This window comes from Syngnathus floridae, unplaced genomic scaffold (assembly GCF_059516105.1).
Source record: "Syngnathus floridae isolate MCC-2025c unplaced genomic scaffold, RoL_Sflo_1.0 HiC_scaffold_47, whole genome shotgun sequence".
Lineage (NCBI taxonomy): Eukaryota > Metazoa > Chordata > Actinopteri > Syngnathiformes > Syngnathidae > Syngnathus > Syngnathus floridae.
Genome location: NW_028284076.1, coordinates 229316 through 251465, shown reverse-complemented (window position 1 = coordinate 251465; position 22150 = coordinate 229316). Strand labels below are relative to the sequence as shown.

The 22150-nt window shown below is 46.8% G+C and overlaps 1 protein-coding gene and 1 long non-coding RNA gene across 4 annotated transcripts; both read left to right on the top strand.

Moving 5' to 3' along the window:
- Nucleotides 1-780: 780 nt before the first annotated feature.
- On the top strand, nt 781-7593 carry LOC148378393 (janus kinase and microtubule-interacting protein 3-like). Of its 3 annotated transcripts, XM_088367929.1 has the most exons (3): nt 781-948; nt 7029-7091; nt 7178-7593. In XM_088367929.1, the coding sequence occupies exons 1-3, from the start codon at nt 823-825 to the stop codon at nt 7301-7303; spliced, it is 315 nt and encodes a 104-aa protein (XP_088224055.1). In that variant the 5' UTR covers nt 781-822; the 3' UTR covers nt 7304-7593. The 3 variants fall into 3 exon arrangements, 1 of the variants encoding a protein (XP_088224055.1); XR_015855921.1 differs by lacking the exons at nt 7029-7091; nt 7178-7593 and adding an exon at nt 3731-3902; XR_015855920.1 differs by lacking the exons at nt 7029-7091; nt 7178-7593 and adding an exon at nt 1031-1645.
- Nucleotides 6035-6887, top strand: LOC148378394 (uncharacterized). Its single transcript, XR_015855922.1, has 3 exons — nt 6035-6101; nt 6238-6342; nt 6487-6887. It is a non-coding gene; the product is annotated as an uncharacterized LOC148378394 (long non-coding RNA).
- Nucleotides 7594-22150: the final 14557 nt, after the last annotated feature.

Here is a 22150-nt window from a genome sequence, read left to right as displayed (position 1 = left end):
AATTCAAATCTGTGGGCGCAATGGCCTTGAGCGAGACACCGGATACAAACACGACGATTATCAACAGAAATATCTTTATTTTCCGCTTGCAAGTGGACCGTCTAGAGCGTACACGGTAAGTACAACTCATTGTGTTTAAAAAGATTTACGTTTGTGTAGTTTGCGTTGCGTTGTATCTGTGAATGTTGGTTGAGGCTAAATGTTAATGTTTAATTTCATTCCTTTAGGTTCCACGGTGTTTGTTGGCTGTATGTTTTCCACTGCAAGAAGAGGCTCGTATCATTGACCAGCAGGAGCTACAATGGTGAGTACCCCTTTCGTCTTCCATTTATGTTAAACACTTCCTATTTCATGTCTAACAGTACTCGATTTAACAAATAACCATAAATAAATACAGTGTGGGCAGTCACGTTAACATATGTGATTATCCTGCCTAATATGTTTATCACAAATATGTCACTAATCACTAATATGTTTATTTGTTTATCACAACACCTTTGGACCTTCAGCAATCGATTATTTACCTTCATCTACATAGAGACAGAACGATGGTGTCTTAAACATCTCATTCATTTCACCAAATAACTTCACGCAGGTGGATAACGGCCGTCTCGGTCACGCTATGTTGCGTGATGCAGTTTTGAAGAACCAAATGCATTTATTCAATGAATAAGTCAAGCTAGTTCTATGTTTATGATGTTGTAAGTTACGGTACCGATTGAAGTTGAGTTCGAAGCCAGTGGAAAACAGCGCTGCGTTTGTGCTCTCCAGGTACAAATGTTGTGATCTCTGACTGACGACCGGGCGAGACTCGAGTAAGAGATGTCCAAACGAGCTCCGGCAGGGCGGGCCAAGGCGGAGCGAACGGACGCCCTTCAGGCCGCCAATGACGAGCTGAGAACCAAACTGATGGACGTCCAGTTAGAACTTCAGCAGGAGAAGAACAAGGTGAAAACCTCAACAGACAGACACTGCCTGCCTCCCTGCCTGCCTCCCTGCCTGCCTCCCTGCCTGCCTCCCTCCCTCCCAGTTTTCCCGATGTAGATTAGACATGCGTGTGCCATGACTGTGTCAGCCTACATCAACAAATGCACCGAGGACGTCAGCACCACTAAGAATATCATCACCCGGGGCAACCAACGACCCTGGATGACTGAGGAGGTACGTCAAACGCTACGAGCGCGGAACTCTGCCTTCAAGTCTGGCGACAAGGAGACACTGAGGACAGCGAGAGCCAACTTGAACCGTGCCATCAGGATAGCGAAGCGAGACCGCAGTCGAAAATTTCAGGATCGTTTCCACGACGTCAAAAACATCAGGAGTATGTGGCAAGGCATACGGGCGATTACAGACTACAACTCACCCTCCCCCCCCCCCGGTGGGTGTAGTTGATGCTGACTTTCTAAATGGTCTAAATAACTTCTTTGGGAGGTTCGAGGCACTAAACGGCACTCCAGCAGTTAAAACTGTCCCCCATCAGGAAGAGGAGGTACTCTGCCTTGACTCCGCCGATGTGTTGAAGACCCTGAGGAGAGTCAACCCCTGTAAGGCCCCTGGCCCCGACAACATTCCTGGGCGTGTGTTCAGGGAATGTGCAAGTCATCTGGCTGGGGTCATCACAGACATTTTTAACACCTCGCTGGGCCAAGCCACAGTGCCGGCGTGCTTTAAGACTGCCTCCATCATTCCGGTGCCGAAGAAACCTCAAATCACCTCATTTAATGATTACCGGCCTGTTGCACTGACTCCGGTTATGATGAAGTGCTTCGAAAGGCTGCTTAAAGGTCACATCGTTTCCAGACTCCCCCTATTATTTGACCCGTTCCAGTTTGCCGACCGGCAAAACCGCTCCACTCAGGACGCCATCTCCTCCGTTCTTCACCTGAGCCTGGCTCACCTGGAGGAGAAGAACACCCATGTGCGGAGGCTGTTCCTGGACTTCAGCTCAGCGTTTAACACCATCATCCCACAGCATCTGGTAGGAAAATTGGAACACCTGGGCTTCAACACCCCCCTTCGCAACTGGCTGCTAGACTTCCTCACCAACAGACCTCAGTCAGTCCGGGTCGGACAGAACACCTCTGATGTCATCACCCTCAGCACAGGCTCCCTTCAGGGCTGCGTCCTGAGCCCCCTGCTGTGCACCCTGATGACACACGACTGCGTCCTCAGGTTCACCACCAATCACATCGTGAAGTCAGCAGACGACACAACGGTGGTGGGGCTCATCAGAGACAACAACGACCTGGACTACAGAGAGGAGGTGGAGCAGCTGGTGGGCTGGTGCAGAGAAAACAGCCTGATCCTGAATGAGGAGAAGATGAAGGAGATCATCGTCGACTTCAGGAAAAAACAGCCTCACCACGCTCCACTGATCATCAACAGCTCAGCTGTGGAGGTGGTCAGCACCACCAAATTCCTGGGGGTCCACATCACAGAAGACCTCACCTGGACTATGAACACTACGGCACTGGTCAAGAGGGCACAGAAGCGCTTGTACTTCCTGCGGAGGATGAGGAGAGCCCACCTGCCCCCACCCATCATGAGGACGTTCTACAGGAGCACCATAGAGAGCATTCTGACAAGCTGTCTCTCTGTGTGGTGTGGAGGCTGCACCGCCTCCGATTGGAAGAACGTGAGGAGAGTGGTGAGGACAGCAGAGAGGATCATAGGGGCTCCTCTTCCCTCCATTCAGGACATTTCATCTCAGCGCTGCATGTCCCGTGCCCGTAACATCATCAATGACCCATCACACCCCCACCATGGACTGTTCTCCCTGCTGCCCTCTGGGAAGAGGTTTGCAGCATCCGCTGCAGGTCCACCAGGTTCTGCAACAGCTTTTTCCCTGCTGTCATCAGACTGTTGAACACTAGAACTGTTGAGCTCTAAACTGAACTCTGCATCACACATTCACAGAACTGTACTTTATGACACTACGGACCTCTATCTTGCACTATCTCGCACTACCAACTTTACTGAACTTGTATAAACCCTTTAAATAGAAGTTTAATACATGGTTTAGCATTCCTCTGCACACTCTTGAATACTGTTTTGCCTACTTGCACTATTGCATAATTATCACTGCTGCACTTTATACTTATTTATATAATATATATATATATATATATATATATATATATATAGTATATATGTATATATATATATTTTCATAGGATATGTTACTTCTATTCAACTGCAATATCACTACTTTGTTGTAAGACGTATGCAACGGAATTTCGTTTTGTATGCACCATGTGCAGACAAGATGACAATAAAGTTTGTCTAAGTCTAAGTCATGTCAGGTCAGCTGTCTGGAGAGAGAGAGAAGTCAGGACCTGCGGGCGGAGCACCACCGTGCCACCGCCGCCATGACGGAACTCAAAAGCAAACTCCATGAGGAGAAGCAGAAAGAGTTAGCCATTACCAGGGAGACATTACTGCGGCAGCATGAAATGGAGCTGATGAGAGTGATCAAAATCAAAGATGGAGAGATCCAGCGACTGAATGCCTTGGTCCTCAGCCTGAGGGACGGCTCCATGGACAAGGTGATCCGCTCTATCCGTGTCTGACTATCCGCACGCCACGTCGGGCTTCGATGCGGCCGCTACCGTATTGTGTAGCTTGTCCCCAGTAAGCGTCGCGGCGCTCCGTTGCGGTCTCAACGGCCCGGTGTGGCGCAATGTCTGCTCAGGTGAGGAGGGGGGGCGCTTTGCTGGCGGAGGTGGAGGAGACGCGGCGGTGTCGGGAGACCGAGCGGTGTCGCCTCCACCAGGAGCGCGGAAGAAGCCCTGGCAGCGGCCCAGCAGGCCTGGCAGTCCCGAGCGGCCGAGCTCCGATCGGCTCATCACCAGCATCGGGAGGAGCTGAGCCGAACCAAGAGAGACTGCGAGAGGGAGATCCGCCGACTGGTAGGACTGATCAGATGCGCGGTGCGTGGCTATGTTCCCAATTTCGTTGTATACCTGCAGTGCAATGACACCTAAGGCATTCTATTCTATTCTATTTCACAAGAAGAAAATGTCCGGTTGCTCGCTTCGCTTTTGTCACAGCAAAGGTGTTCTAGTCGATTCAAGAAAAAAATTGGCCGGTTGCTCTCTTTGTTTTTGTCACAATTCTGGCAAATGAGTTTGCCCGCCTGCCTGAGCGCTCCCCGTTTGTACATCCAGACGGATGAGATCAAGCTGAAAGACAGAGCGGTTAGTGTTTTGGATGAAGCCCTGGGGCCGGCCACGTCCACCGCCTTCAGCTGCAGACTCAGGCTGCCGAGCAGCAGATCGCTGCCCTGAGGGATTCCCAAAGGGCGGGCCTAAACTACCCTGGAAGTGGGGTCAACGCCGCTACTAGCAATCCTCTTCATTGCGTAAGCCACCTCATCACACACTTGCAGTACGCATGACTTAGTTCGTTGCTGGAGGAAGGTAGCACAAAAACAGTTTTGAACTTTGAACGAGTGCTTGTGTGTGTGTGTTGCGGGGCGTTTTCAGTCTCAGGAGGATCGGGACACGCGACGGTTTCATCTGAAAATCGCTGAGCTCAGCGCAGTCATCAGGAAACTGGAGGATCGAAACGCCCTGCTTTCTGAAGAGCGCAATGAACTGGTAATTTATTGACGGCACGCTTGAAGGTTTGCGCTACGTTTGATGCGCGCCATCCAGCGAGGCACCCATTGCGCTTGCTTATTAGTTGAGCGGCGCGGCGAGTCGGTTGCCTGGTAGATGTCTTTTATTGGGAGCCAAAGCCACGATTCCGTTCAAACCGATGCAAAAGGAATGGATACGTTCTGGCCCGCGTGTTGTGCGTCTTTCACATCCCGCACTTCATGCTTGCAGCTAAAGCGACTGAGAGAAACAGAAAGCCAGTTTCTGCCACTCCTGTACAAAAACAAACGCCTGAGCAGGAAGAATGAAGAACTCTCGCTGGTGCTGTGTCGCCTTGAAAACAAAGTGCGCTTTGTCACCCAGGAGAACGAGGAGATGGCAAGCTTGGTAAGTCGACGCGGACAACGGCGGCGTGCCAACAGAGTCCACTGCATTTGTGTTCCACAGAGAAGGCCTAGTTCGCTCAATGACCTGGACCGCGGTTGCGGCCAGCAGGACGGTGAAATGGAGTTCCTTCAAGTTGTGGAGCAGCGGCACATCATCGACGACTTGTCCAAGGTCTTCAGGCAGGCGACTCGGTGCACGTACGGCAGCGCCGCGCTCGCTCGCTGTCGCCAGGAAACCTTTTCCGTCCAAAGCTTGGCCGGCGGCCGCCATCCAAAAAATTGGCCCCTTAAATTCCGACCTTTCAAGCAGGAGCATTGTGCGCACGCGTTTGAACACGCTTTAGACTTGTTTTGCCGTTTTCAGCAGCTCAAAGCTCCCGTTTTGTCAGCGCCTTTGCCACTCGCTGTGCGCTGAAAACGACGGACTTGCCCGGCTGCTCAGCCCGTCAACCATGAGCCGCGAGCGCGACGTCATTGTCCGTAGGCAGCTAGTGGCAAAATGCACCCTGTTAGAGTTGCGCTCGCTCCAACTTATTTTGCAAGAACCACACGGGAGACAAGTAAGTTCTTTTGGACACCTGCAGGTGGAGAGTCCATCCGTTGTACGAATGAAGTCTGACTCTCGGCTCCTGCACGAGCATTTTAATTAAGAGAAACAGGGTGGGTGTAAGAGTGGATTGAATAGAGGAAGCCCTTGACCTCTAGTCAAAACATAGCAAGGGGTGTTTTACGACTTTGTGTAGGAAGGGATAAGCGATAGGGATAAATAAGGGATAAATAATATTATTTATTACAGGTCGCAGTCAAAGTCAAAGCAACACAATGATACGATAAAGATAATCTGGAAAACCCTGACACACCCTGTAGTTGTCACTTTTGGAAAAGACGAGCGTCCCTCCAATCATCGCCGGTGACGTGTTTTTCAGGCTCTGGAGACAGGAGCTCATGTCAGAAATGTCATTGTGAGTCGCGTTTGTTTCTGCGCCGGAGCCGTTCGTTCCCTTTGCATCCAAAGAATCTCAAAGGCGGATTATTTGTGTCGACAGGAGAGAGATTTGCTGCTACGATACCGACGTCGAGAATCTCTGAGGAGGAACAAAGCGTGAGGTCCTGCAAGGTGAGTCTGTTTGTTTGCGGCTGCTTGGTGTTGCGCAAGATGAAATGGCCTTTTTCTCGCTATCGTTCTTCTCGTCGATTCATCGTGAGGTGTCGCTTCAGTTTGTTCAGAGAGATGTTTGCTTCCGCGCCCGCAGGTCATCGAAACATTTTACGGCTACGACGAAGACGTGTTGGTGGACTCGGACGGATCGTCCTTGTCTTTTCACACCGACAGAACCCCCGACACGGAACCCGAAGAGGTAGCCCGCCATTTCTGCCAGCGTATTGACACCAAACATTCCTCTTCAGCCTGGAATCGGACTCGTCTTTGCGTCGCGGGTGCTTTGTCGCCGGTCTGACTGATTCTGGTACTAGTGCTGTGTTGCATTGGTGTGTGCATGAAGAGGCGGAGCTTCGCTACCGCCAGCTGACGCAAGAATATCAAGCGCTGCAACGAGCCTACGCTCTGCTAGCCCAGACCAGCGAAAGGGGACTACGACGCCGAGAAGGAGATCAAGGTGGCGCCCCTTCCCGCAACCCCCGGCCGGGTCGCAGCCTCCCCGTTCTCACCCAGCCTCGGGTGTTCTCTGGTCTGAAAGGAGGAGGAGGAGCCTCCCTCCTCCTCCTTTCAGACCAGAGAAAAGCTGATGGTAGAAATGGGTCACTATCAAAGCAGAGTAGCAGATCTGGAGTCAGCGCTGAAGCAACAAGGACAGGTAAGCTCATCAATGAGCACACCTTTTTCTCAGACAAAATAGCTACATTCTTCAGTCACTCATCCGTCTGGCATTACTGGACCCCCCCCCCCCCCAACCCCCCCCCCCCCCCCCCGAACGTGGCTGGGAAAATGCGGAGAAAAGCAAATGTCATTTTCCAGTCAACCAAAGAATTTGTGGATGAAAATGACACAACATTCCAAAGCTGTCCACGCGTTTGTCTCTTCTAGAATGTCAAGTGGGTGGAGGAGAAGCAGCTGCTGCGTCAGAGCAATCAGCAGTTGGCCGAAAAGGTGACGGAAAGAAAGGCGCTGGGCGGAGTCGCTTGGCGTCACACCTGTCGGGAAGCCCCCCAGATGAGGTCTGACTGTCTTTTCAGGTCAGGCGGATGGAGGCGGAAGAAGCGCGTCTGAAAGAGCACATCCAGGATATCCGAGACCAAAACGAACTGCTTGAGTTCCGCATCCTGGAGCTGGAGGTGGGAAGACTCGCACAAGCGTGTTGAGGCCAGAGATGTGACGGACGGACGGACGGACGGACGGACGGATGCATGCCTCTGCCTTTCAGGAGAGGGAGTGGCGCTCCCCCGTCTTGAAGTTTCTGCAAGTCCGTTTCCCAGACGGCCTCAGCCCTTTGCAGATCTACTGCGAGGCCGAGGGCGTGAGCGTACGTAAGGCGTCCCTCGCAACCCTAACCTTAACCCGAGGTCCCAGAACACCTTACATTGCTCCTTGCGCCTTTCCCCCGGACATCGTCATCAGTGATCTGATGAAGAAGCTGGACATCCTGGGCTATAACGCCGTAAGTGTATGTCGAACTCCTTATGTTCGCACTCCACGAGACTCGGCGGCTCAAATGTGACTTTTGGAAGGCTTTGCGCTGAAAGAAGCTTGTTGACGCTGTGCCTTTGGGCTCTTGCAGAATCTCACCAACGAGGAGCAGGTGGTCGTGATTCACGCCAGGACCCTTCTCACCCTAGCCGAGAAGGTAACGCGCACGTCCACGCACGCTCTCGCATTCTGCTTATGTGACAGCAGCCTTTCCTCAGTGGTTAGAATACATCAAAGTGACCAAGTCAGCACTTCAACAGAAGATGTTGGACATTGAAAGTGAGAAGGTAGACAGACACGCGACATCAGCCAAGGGGAACTCCGGCAATGTGCCCCAACAATTCTGACCTTGAGCTGTGCTAGGATATGTTCTGCAAGCAGAAGGGCTACCTGGATGAAGAGTTGGACTTCAGGAAGTGTTCCATGGACCAGGCTCATAAGGTAAGCCGCCCTCAAATCTCCCGCCGGACCACTGATGGACGAGGATTGCGGCCCAGAGGATCCTGGAGCTGGAGGCCATGTTGTACGAGGCGCTACCGCAGCGGGACTGCCCCGCCACGGACGGCGAAAAAGCCAGCCACGCTGGCGTGAATGACGTGCTGACGGCGGATCAGAGAGAAGAGCTTAGGAGCGCCGTGGACCAATGGAAGCGAGCCCTGATGTGCGAGTTGAGGGAGCGCGACGCTTGCATCCTCCAAGAGAGAATGGATCTGCTGCACAGCGCGCAACAGGTAAGGGCCCAAAGCCAGCCCGGCACTTACTTGCACGCTTACTGGCTTTTGAATGCCACTTTCCATTTGTCCGTCCTAGAGGAACAAAGAGCTGAAAGAATTCATCGAAGCTCAGAAGAGACAAATCAAACAATTGGAGGAGAAGTTTCTGTTTCTCTTTCTATTCTTCTCCTTGGCCTTCATTCTGTGGCCCTAACACCAGCTGGTGAGTGAGCTCCAGCGGCACCGCACTCGACACCTCCGATACACTGCCAGCCGGTCTCAGACGTTGGCAGACGCTCCGATGCCAACGTATACCCCCCGCCACGGTGACAGAGGCACCGCGTCACACCGGCGCTCATCCAATCAGAAGGCAGGAAAAGCAAATTCACATGCAGGGCACTTTTGAACCAGAAGAGAGCGCCACAAAAAACGGTTGTTGCCCCAAACGCGCACTAAAAAGGGTCAGAATAACAAGAGTCCCACTGGCCAGCCGGGGCCACCCGTCCAGCTGTTTCTTCAGGGGGGAAAAAAATTGGAGTCACCGGTGAGTACATTTTGCATTTAGCTCTGCTTTTCTGCTTCTGTCTTCAAGTGTGTGGCATCCTGCGATCAAAGAGTCAGCCAACCCCAAAGCGGTTGACCTCAACGTCCCACCACCATGCCTACCAGAGCAGGTGACGTGATGCTTTGGACATCCTTCCGTCTCAGATGCCCAAAAGTACTCTTTGCCACATCTGCGGCAATACGGTGTCTTTTCAAAGGTGCAAATAAATCCAGCGTGGGCGGAACACGCACGTCTTCGGTTTTTCCCGCTTTGTTTGTGTGACAGCTGTTGTGAAAATTTTATACAAATAAAGTTGTATAGTACAGGTTTGGCCAAGCCGCAACTCCCGAACCGCATGCGGCTCTTTTATGTTCATATCAACATTTGTGTGTGTGTGTGTGTGTGTGTGGGGGGGGGGGGGGTTGTGCGTGTTGGCTTCACTTGAGTTCAATTTGGTATTTTGGTCAAAAGCGCATGTGGTGAAATTCCACAAAGTAGGATGGGCAAACACATTTCTTTAAACTATGAGTGTCAATTGGGCTCTCGAAATGGCAGGGAAAAGATGCACAGCAAAACGAAAATACGTAGATGAACACAGGACGTTTTAATCAGAGTGGGAAAGTTTCTATTTTTTGTTGAACGTGATGGCAAACCATTCTGCCTGATATGTCAGACCTCAGCGCATTTCAAAGATTCAAATCTTCAGCGCCATGCACTTCAGCTCACTCCATGCTAACATTGATCAGGCGTCGAACCCGCATCATCATGCTTAAGAGGTGGCCATGCTAACCAGTGCGCCATTATGTCAACGCATAATAACTAAGTCTACTGGTCAAAACAGCGGTTACTATATGACGTCGCTACGTCGTGGTCACGTGACGCAGACAAGACGTCAATGGACGTGGGCAGAGTTAACTTGTTTAAAAGGGAGTAGGCAGAAGAAATATTTAATTTATTTAAATCTATTTTGAGTGCACACCATTATGCCAATGCATAACAACTGTAAATCTACTAAACAAAACAGCGGTTGCTATATGACATCTGCCACGTCGTGGTCACGTGACATACGTGACGTCGATGGGCGTAACTTTCGCCGGAATTCAAATCCGCGGGGAGAGTTAACTTGTTTAAAAGAGAGTGGGCAGAAGAATTATTTAATTTATTTAAATCTATTTGGTGTGTGCGCCATTATGTCAATGCATAACAACTGTAAGTCTACTAAACAAAACAGCGGTTGCTATTTGACGTCTGCCACGTCGTGGTCACGTGACGCGGACGTGACGTCGACGCCTACTTTACATCCCACCGATCACAGGACTCCTCGGCTGCATAACCGTGCCCCCTTCCCAACCAATCGGATTTGCTATACGCGAAAACGACGCCAATGGAAAGAGCTTCCGCCCAAATTTAAATCCGTGGGCGTGGCTCGCAGCAGGAAGTAGGAAAATGGCGGCGATGTTGACAAAGACACAGCGGATGGTAACATACGACTAACAAGAGAAATATTTTTATTTTCTGCTTGCAACTGGACCGTCCAGAGCGTACACGGTAAGTACAACTCATCGTTTTTAAAAAGAAGTACTTTTGTTGCCCTGAAAAGCGAGTGAGCGTGGCGTTTGTGGGGGACGTCGAATTTCGACGATTCTTTCTGGTCAACGGTTGTAAATGATTGTGTTGATTAAAAAAGAAAACTTGATGTAACTCTACTTTTAACTGCCGTTTCAGATAGATTTGGAATTGCATCACATCCAATTTTGCCTAGAGCGTACACGGTAAGTAACACTCGTTGTGTTTAAGGAGATTTACGTTTGTAATAGCAGAAGTGTAGCCGCGTTGCGTTGTACGTGTGAATGTTGGTCCGGGCGAAATGTTAATGTTTAATTTCATTCCTTTAGGTTCCACGGTGTTTGTTGGCTGCAAGTTTTCCACTGCAAGAAGAGGCTCATATCATTGACCAGGAGCGAGCTACAATGGTGAGTAGCCATAACATTTATGTTAAACACTTCCTATTTCATGTCTAACAGTACTTGATTTAACAAATAACCATAAATAAATACAGTGTGGGCACTGAAGTTAACATATGTGATTATACTGCCTAATCTGTCACCGAGTAGATTGTTGCAAAGTAATATAAGATCCAAAGTTGTAATTCAGAATAGTTTTCAAAAGAAGGCCATTAGAATTATATACAAGTCTGATTACCCCGAACAAGCTATTAATTAAATCACAAATTCTTCAATTCAAAGATTTGGTAGATTATCAGACAAATAATGTCTAACAGTAATTGATTTAACACATCACGATAAGTAGATTGAGTGTGGGCACTCTCAAGTTAACATATGTGATTATACTGCCTAATCTGTTACAGAGTATGTTGTTGCCAAGTAATGTAGAATAGATCCAAAGTAGTAATCCAGAATAGTTTTGAAGAGGCCATTAGAATGATAAACAAATCTGATTACCTTGAACATAATAACAAGCTAAGTGTTTAATATGTCCTATGAAGTCAAAATTGGGCACCATCATGTGGTGAAATTTGGAATTGCATCACATCCAATTTTGCCTGGGAACAAACAGATTACATAAATCTTAGTTTTGAATAAGCCACTCCTTCTCAAACAAGTAAACTCTGCCCATTTTGCGCAGTAGATGTTCTGTTAATATCTAGTATTTATACAAAGTCATAATTTAAATTGCTTTCAACCTTCATTCATCGGTTCAACCAACATTACTCGCTCTTCTTACCAACTTGTATTGATTTAACTAAGCGTTTAATACTTCCTATCAGGTCTCAAATCGAGATTTGGCAAAATACAATTTCAGCAAATCCAATTTTGCCAGGGAACAAAAATAGATTAAATAAACTAAATAAGTCCTCTTCCCATTAAATAAATCAGAAAAGTCTGTCTTGTAACCAGTCCTCTTCAAACAAGTAAAGTCTGCCCATTTTGTGCCGTAGATTTTGTGTCTATGCCTAGTATTTAAACAAAATCATAATTTAAACGACTTCTTTCCTTCATTCACTTTGGAAATTTGGAATTGCAGCAAATCGAATTTTGGCAGGGAACAAAAATAGATCAATTAAACTAAATAAGTCTTCTTCCCATTAAATAAATTAAAAAAGTCTGTCTTGTAACCAGTCCTTTTCAAACAAGTAAAGTCTGCCCATTTTGTGCCGTCGATTTTGTGTTAATGCCTAGTATTTATACAAAATCATAATTTAAAGGACTTCATTCCTTCATTCACTTTGGAAATTTGGAATTGCAGCACATCAAATTTTGCCTGGGAAGAAAAGTAGATTAAATAAATTTAATAAGTCTTACTACTTCCCATTAAATAAATTAAATACGTCTTACTTGTTCCCACTCCTTTTCAAAACAGTAGTTTAAAACGAGGGCCCTTCACTCAATCTTTAACCTCAACCCCGCACGTTGTGTTGTATCTGTGAATGTTGGTTGTGGCCAAATGATAGTTTTCTTTCATTCGTTTAGGTTCCAAGAAAACTTGATGTAACTCTACTTTTAACTGCCGTTTCAGATAAGCGGGTATTACGTCGCAGTCAAATGCCGCGGATATGACGTAATTGCCCGAACCTCCGCCAAAATTCAAATCTGTTGGCGCGATGGCCGTGAGCCACTGAGCAGCGACGATTATCAACAGAAATATCTTTATTTTCTGCTTGCAACTGGACCGTCTAGAGCGTACACGGTAAGTAACACTCATTGTGTTTAAGGAGATTTACGTTTGTAATAGCAGAAGTGTAGCCGCGTTGCGTTGTACGTGTGAAAATTGGTCGAGGCGAAATGTTAATGTTTAATTTCATTCCTTTAGGTTCCACGGTGTTTGTTGGCTGCAAGTTTTCCACTGCAAGAAGAGGCTCGTATCATTGACCAGGAGCGAGCTACAATGGTGAGTAGCCATAACATTTATGTTAAACACTTCCTATTTCATGTCTAACAGTACTTGATTTAACAAATAACCATAAATAAATACAGTGTGGGCACTGAAGTTAACATATGTGATTATACTGCCTAATCTGTCACGGAGTAGATTGTTGCAAAGTAATATAAGATCCAAAGTTGTAATTCAGAATAGTTTTCAAAAGAAGGCCATTAGAATTATATACAAGTCTGATTACCCTGAACAAGCTATTAATTAAATCACAAATTCTTCAATTCAAAGATTTGGTAGATTATCAGACAAATAATGTCTAACAGTAATTGATTTAACACATCACGATAAGTAGATTGAGTGTGGGCACTCTCAAGTTAACATATGTGATTATACTGCCTAATCTGTTACAGAGTATGTTGTTGCCAAGTAATGTAGAATAGATCCAAAGTAGTAATCCAGAATAGTTTTGAAGAGGCCATTAGAATGATAAACAAATCTGATTACCTTGAACATAATAACAAGCTAAGTGTTTAATATGTCCTATGAAGTCAAAATTGGGCACCATCATGTGGTGAAATTTGGAATTGCATCACATCCAATTTTGCCTGGAACAAACAGATTACATAAATCTTAGTTTGAATAAGCCACTCCTTCTCAAACAAGTAAACTCTGCCCATTTTGCGCAGTAGATGTTCTGTTAATATCTAGTATTTATACAAAGTCATAATTTAAATTGCTTTCAACCTTCATTCATCGGTTCAACCAACATTACTCGCTCTTATTACCAACTTGTATTGATTTAACTAAGCGTTTAATACTTCCTATCAGGTCTCAAATCGAGATTTGGCAAAATACAATTTCAGCAAATCCAATTTTGCCAGGGAACAAAAATAGATTAAATAAACTAAATAAGTCCTCTTCCCATTAAATAAATCAGAAAAGTCTGTCTTGTAACCAGTCCTCTTCAAACAAGTAAAGTCTGCCCATTTTGTGCCGTAGATTTTGTGTCTATGCCTAGTATTTAAACAAAATCATAATTTAAACGACTTCTTTCCTTCATTCACTTTGGAAATTTGGAATTGCAGCAAATCGAATTTTGGCAGGGAACAAAAATAGATCAATTAAACTAAATAAGTCTTCTTCCCATTAAATAAATTAAAAAGTCTGTCTTGTAACCAGTCCTTTTCAAACAAGTAAAGTCTGCCCATTTTGTGCCGTCGATTTTGTGTTAATGCCTAGTATTTATACAAAATCATAATTTAAAGGACTTCATTCCTTCATTCACTTTGGAAATTTGGAATTGCAGCACATCAAATTTTGCCTGGGAAGAAAAGTAGATTAAATAAATTTAATAAGTCTTACTACTTCCCATTAAATAAATTAAATACGTCTTACTTGTTCCCACTCCTTTTCAAAACAGTAGTTTAAAACGAGGGCCCTTCACTCAATCTTTAACCCCAACCCCGCACGTTGTGTTGTATCTGTGAATGTTGGTTGTGGCCAAATGATAGTTTTCTTTCATTCGTTTAGGTTCCAAGAAAACTTGATGTAACTCTACTTTTAACTGCCGTTTCAGATAAGCGGGTATTACGTCGCAGTCATGTGCCGTGGGATATGACGTAATTGCCCGAACCTCCGCCAAAATTCAAATCTGTTGGCGCGATGGCCGTGAGCCACTGAGCAGCGACGATTATCAACAGAAATATCTTTATTTTCTGCTTGCAACTGGACCGTCTAGAGCGTACACGGTAAGTAACACTCATTGTGTTTAAGGAGATTTACGTTTGTAATAGCAGAAAGTAGCCGCGTTGCGTTGTACGTGTGAAAATTGGTCGAGGCGAAATGTTAATGTTTAATTTCATTCCTTTAGGTTCCACGGTGTTTGTTGGCTGCAAGTTTTCCACTGCAAGAAGAGGCTCGTATCATTGACCAGGAGCGAGCTACAATGGTGAGTAGCCATAACATTTATGTTAAACACTTCCTATTTCATGTCTAACTGTACTTGATTTAACAAATAACCATAAATAAATACAGTGTGGGCACTGAAGTTAACATATGTGATTATACTGCCTAATCTGTCACGGAGTAGATTGTTGCAAAGTAATATAAGATCCAAAGTTGTAATTCAGAATAGTTTTCAAAAGAAGGCCATTAGAATTATATACAAGTCTGATTACCCTTAACATAACAACAAGCTATTAATTAAATCACAAATTCTTCAATTCAAAGATTTGGTAGATTATCAGACAAATAATGTCTAACAGTAATTGATTTAACACATCACGATAAGTAGATTGAGTGTGGGCACTCTCAAGTTAACAGATATGATTATACTGCCTAATCTGTTACAGAGTATGTTGTTGCCAAGTAATGTAGAATAGATCCAAAGTAGTAATCCAGAATAGTTTTGAAGAGGCCATTAGAATAATAAACAAATCTGATTACCTTGAACATAATAACAAGCTAAGTGTTTAATATGTCCTATGAAGTCAAAATTGGGCACCATCATGTGGTGAAATTTGGAATTGCATCACATCCAATTTTGCCTGGGAACAAACAGATTAAATAAATCTTAGTTTTGAATAAGCCACTCCTTCTCAAACAAGTAAACTCTGCCCATTTCGCGCAGTAGATGTTCTGTTAATATCTAGTATTTATACAAAGTCATAATTTAAATTGCTTTCAACCTTCATTCATCGGTTCAACCAACATTACTCGCTCTTATTACCAACTTGTATTGATTTAACTAAGCGTTTAATACTTCCTATCAGGTCTCAAGGCAAGATTTGGCAAAATACAATTTCAGCAAATCCAATTTTGCCAGGGAACAAAAATAGATTAAATAAACTAAATAAGTCTTCTTCCCATTAAATAAATCAGAAAAGTCTGTCTTGTAACCAGTCCTCTTCAAACAAGTAAAGTCTGCCCATTTTGTGCCGTAGATTTTGTGTCTATGCCTAGTATTTAAACAAAATCATAATTTAAACGACTTCTTTCCTTCATTCACTTTGGAAATTTGGAATTGCAGCAAATCGAATTTTGCCAGGGAACAAAAATAGATCAATTAAACTAAATAAGTCTTCTTCCCATTAAATAAATTAAAAAAGTCTGTCTTGTAACCAGTCCTTTTCAAACAAGTAAAGTCTGCCCATTTTGTGCCGTCGATTTTGTGTTAATGCCTAGTATTTATACAAAATCATAATTTAAAGGACTTCATTCCTTCATTCACTTTGGAAATTTGGAATTGCAGCACATCAAATTTTGCCTGGGAAGAAAAGTAGATTAAATAAATTTAATAAGTCTTACTACTTCCCATTAAATAAATTAAATACGTCTTACTTGTTCCCACTCCTTTACAAAAAAGTAGTTTAAAACGAGGTCCCTTCACTCAACCTTTAACCCTATTTATTCACCTTCTAGGCTAAGTGTTAAAGGCTAAGTGTTAAAGGCTAAGTGTTAGAGGCTAAGTGCCAGAGGCTAGGCGCCAGAGGCGAGTTTTTGTGGGCTGAAGTTTTAGTGGGGTTAGTGTGAATACAATCCAAAAGAATACAACAGAATACAATACAATAGAATATAATACATAGATTAAATTCAATAGCTCTTACTACTTCCCATTAAATAAATTAAATACGTCTTACTTGTTCCCAATCCTTTTCAAAAAAGTAGTTTAAAACGAGGGCCCTTCACTCAACCTTTAACCTCAACCCCGCACGTCACATTGTGTTGTATCTGTGAATGTTGGTTGTGGCCAAATGATAGTTTTCTTTCATTCGTTTAGGTTCCACGGTGTTTGTTGGCTATGTTTTCCACTGTCAGAAGGATGAAAATACAAAGTACAACGCTTGGACGTGGGCGAAGACGTCACCGGTGAGTCCTTCCTTCCTATTTATTTACCTTCTAGATGCTAGAGGCTAAGTGTTAGAGGCTAAGTGTTAGAGGCTAAGTGTTAAACACAATACGAACAACACAACGATACTGCACTGAACAACACGATACCGCACTGAGAAACACGATACCGCACTGAACAACACGATACCGCACTGAACAACACCATGCCGCACTGAACACCATGCCACACTGAACAACACCATCCCGCACTGAACAACACCATGCCGCACTAAACAACACCATGCCGCACTGAACAACACCATGCCTCACTGAACGACACCATGCCGCACTGAAAGACACCATGCCGCACTGAACGACACCATGCCGCACTGAAAGACACCATCCCGCACTGAACACCATGCCGCACTGAACAACACCATCCTGCACTGAACAACACCATCCCGCACTGAACAACACCATGCCGCACTGAACAACATTATGCCGCACTGAACATTATGCCGCACTGAACAACACCATGCCGCACTGAACAACACCATGCCGCACTGAACAACATTATGCCGCACTGAACAACACCATGCCGCACTGAACAACACCATGCCGCACTGAACAACACCATGCCGCACTGAACAACATTATGCCGCACTGAACAACACCATGCCGCACTGAACAACACCATCCTGCACTGAACAACACCATTCCGCATTGAACACCATGCCGCACTGAACAACACCATCCCGCACTGAGCAACACCATCCCGCACTGAACAACACCATGCCGCACTGAACAACATTATGCCGCACTGAACAACATTATGCCGCACTGAACAACATCATGCCGCACTGAACAACACCATGCCGCACTGAACAACACCATGCCGCACTGAACAACATTATAACGCACTGAACAACACCATCCCGCACTGAACAACACCATGCCGCACTAAACAACATTATGCCGCACTGAACAACACCATGCCGCACTGAACAACACCATCCTGCACTGAACAACACCATCCCGCACTGAACAACACCATGCCGCACTGAACAACACCATGCCGCACTGAACAACACCATGCCGCAATGAACAACACCATCCCGCACTGAACAACATTATGCCGCACTGAACAACATTATGCCGCACTGAACAACACCATGCCGCACTGAACAACACCATGCCGCACTGAACAACACCATCCTGCACTGAACAACACCATCCCGCACTGAACAACACCATGCCGCACTGAACAACATTATGGCGCACTGAACAACATTATGCCGCCCTGAACAACACCATGCCGCACTGAACAACACCATGCCGCACTGAACAACACCATGCCGCAATGAACAACACCATCCCGCACTGAACAACACCATGCCGCACTGAGCAACACCATGCCGCACTGAACAACACCATCCTGCACTGAACAACACCATGCCGCACTGAACAACACCATTCCGCACTGAACAACACCATGCCGCACTGAACAACATTACGCTGCACTGAACAACACCATGCCGCACTGAACAACACCATGCCGCACTGAACAACACCATGCCGCATTGAACAACACCATGCCGCATTGAACAACACCATGCCGCACTGAACAACACCATCCTGCACTGAACAACACCAAGCCGCATTGAACAACACCATCCTGCACTGAACAACACCATCCCGCACTGAACAACACCATCCCGCATTGAACAACACCATCCTGCACTGAACAACACCATGCCGCACTGAACAACACCATGCCGCACTGAACAACACCATTCCGCACTGAACAACACCATGCCGCACTGAACAACACCATCCTGCACTGAACAACACCATCCCGCACTGAACAACACCATGCCGCATTGAACAACACCATCCTGCACTGAACAACACCATCCTGCACTGAACAACACCATGCCGCACTGAACAACACCATGCCGCACTGAACAACACCATGCCGCACTGAACAACACCATGCCGCACTGAACAACATTATGCCGCACTGAACAACATTATGTCGCACTGAACAACACCATGCCGCACTGAACAACACCATGCCGCACTGAACAACATTATGCCGCACTGAAAAACACCATGCCGCACTGAACAACACCATCCCGCACTGAACAACACCATGCCGCATTGAACAACACCATGCCGCACTGAACAACACCATGCTGCACTGAACAACATTATGCTGCACTGAACAACACGATCCTGCATTGAACAACACCATGCCGCACTGAACAACACCATCCTGCACTGAACAACACCATCCTGCACTGAACAACACCACCCCGCACTGAGCAACACGATCCCGCATTGAACACCATCCCGCACTGAACACCATGCCGCACTGAACAACACCATTCCGCACTGAACAACACCATGCCGCACTGAACAACACCATGCCGCACTGAACAACACCATGCCGCACTGAACAACACCATGCCGCACTGAACAACATTATGCCGCACTGAACAACACCATGCCGCACTGACCAACACCATCCCGCACTGAACAACACCATGCCGCATTGAACAACACCATGCCGCACTGAACAACACCATCCTGCACTGAACAACACCATCCCGCACTGAACAACACCATCCCGCACTAAACAACACCATGCCGCACTGGACAACATTATGCCGCACTGAACAACACCATGCCGCACTGAACAACACCATGCCGCACTGAACAACACCATGCCGCACTGAACAACACCATGCCGCACTGAACAACACCATGCCGCACTGAACAACACCATGCCGCACTGAACAACACCATGCCGCACTGAACAACACGATCCCGCATTGAACAACACCATCCTGCACTGAACAACACCATGCCGCACTGAACAACACCATGCCGCACTGAACAACACCATTCCGCACTGAACAACACCATTCCGCACTGAACGACACCATCCTGCACTGAACAACACCATCCCGCACTGAACAACACCATGCCGCATTAAACAACACCATGCCGCACTGAACAACACCATCCTGCACTGAACAACACCATGCCGCACTGAACAACACCATGCCGCACTGAACAACACCATGCCGCACTGAACAACACCATGCCGCACTGAACAACATTATGCCGCACTGAACAACATTATGCCGCACTGAACAACATTATGCCGCACTAAACAACATTATGTCGCACTGAACAACACCATGCCGCACTGAACAACACCATGCTGCACTGAACAACATTATGCCGCACTGAACAACACGATCCCGCATTGAACAACACCATCCCGCAGTGAACAACACCATGCCGCATTGAACAACACCATGCCGCACTGAACAACACCATGCTGCACTGAACAACATTATGCTGCACTGAACAACACGATCCTGCATTGAACAACACCATGCCGCACTGAACAACACCATCCTGCACTGAACAACACCATGCCGCACTGAACAACATTATGCCGCACTGAACAACACCATGCCGCACTGAACAACACCATCCCGCACTGAACAACACCATGCCGCATTGAACAACACCATGCCGCACTGAACAACACCATGCTGCACTGAACAACATTATGCTGCACTGAACAACACGATCCTGCATTGAACAACACCATGCCGCACTGAACAACACCATCCTGCACTGAACAACACCATCCTGCACTGAACAACACCACCCCGCAATGAACAACACGATCCCGCATTGAACAACACCATCCCGCACTGAACAACACCATGCCGCACTGAACAACACCATTCCGCACTGAACAACACCATGCCGCACTGAACAACACCATGCCGCACTGAACAACACCATGCCGCACTGAACAACACCATGCCGCACTGAACAACATTATGCCGCACTGAACAACACCATGCCGCACTGAACAACACCATCCCGCACTGAACAACACCATGCCGCATTGAACAACACCATGCCGCACTGAACAACACCATCCTGCACTGAACAACACCATCCCGCACTAAACAACACCATGCCGCACTGAACAACATTATGGCGCACTGGACAACATTATGCCGCACTGGACAACACCATGCCGCACTGAACAACACCATGCCGCACTGAACAACACCATGCCGCACTGAACAACACCATGCCGCACTGAACAACACCATGCCGCACTGAACAACACCATGCCGCACTGAACAACACGATCCCGCATTGAACAACACCATCCTGCACTGAACAACACCATGCCGCACTGAACAACACCATGCCGCACTGAACAACACCATTCCGCACTGAACAACACCATGCCGCACTGAACAACACCATCCTGCACTGAACAACACCATCCCGCACTGAACAACACCATGCCGCATTGAACAAGACCATGCCGCACTGAACAACACCATCCTGCACTGAACAACACCATGCCGCACTGAACAACACCATGCCGCACTGAACAACACCATGCCGCAATGAACAACAATATGCCGCACTGAACAACATTATGCCGCACTAAACAACATTATGTCGCACTGAACAACACCATGCCGCACTGAACAACACCATGCTGCACTGAACAACATTATGCCGCACTGAACAACACGATCCCGCATTGAACAACACCATCCCGCAGTGAACAACACCATGCCGCATTGAACAACACCATGCCGCACTGAACAACACCATGCTGCACTGAACAACATTATGCTGCACTGAACAACACGATCCTGCATTGAACAACACCATGCCGCACTGAACAACACCATCCTGCACTGAACAACACCTTTCCACACTGAACAACACCATGCCGCACTGAACAACATTATGCCGCACTGAACAACACCATGCCGCACTGAACAACACCATGCCGCACTGAACAACACCATGCCGCACTGAACAACACCATGCCGCAATGAACAACACCATCCCGCACTGAACAACACCATGCCGCATTGAACAACACCATGCCGCACTGAACAACACCATCCCGCACTGAACAACACCACCCCGCACTGAACAACACGATCCCGCATTGAACAACACCATCCCGGACTGAACAACACCATGCCGCACTGAACAACACCATTCCGCACTGAACAACACCATGCCGCACTGAACAACACCATGCCGCACTGAACAACACCATGCCGCACTGAACAACATTATGCCGCACTGAACAACACCATGCCGCACTGAACAACACCATCCCGCACTGAACAACACCATGCCGCATTGAACAACACCGTGCCGCACTGAACAACACCATCCTGCACTGAACAACACCATCCCGCACTGAACAACACCATGCCGCACTGAACAACATTATGGCGCACTGAACAACATTATGCCGCACTGAACAACACCATGCCGCACTGAACAACACCATGCCGCACTGAACAACACCATGCCGCACTGAACAACATTATGCCGCACTGAACAACATTATGCCGCACTGAACAACACCATGCCGCACTGAACAACACCATGCCGCACTGAACAACACCATGCCGCACTGAACAACACGACGTCGCACTGAACAACACGACGCCGCACAGAACAAC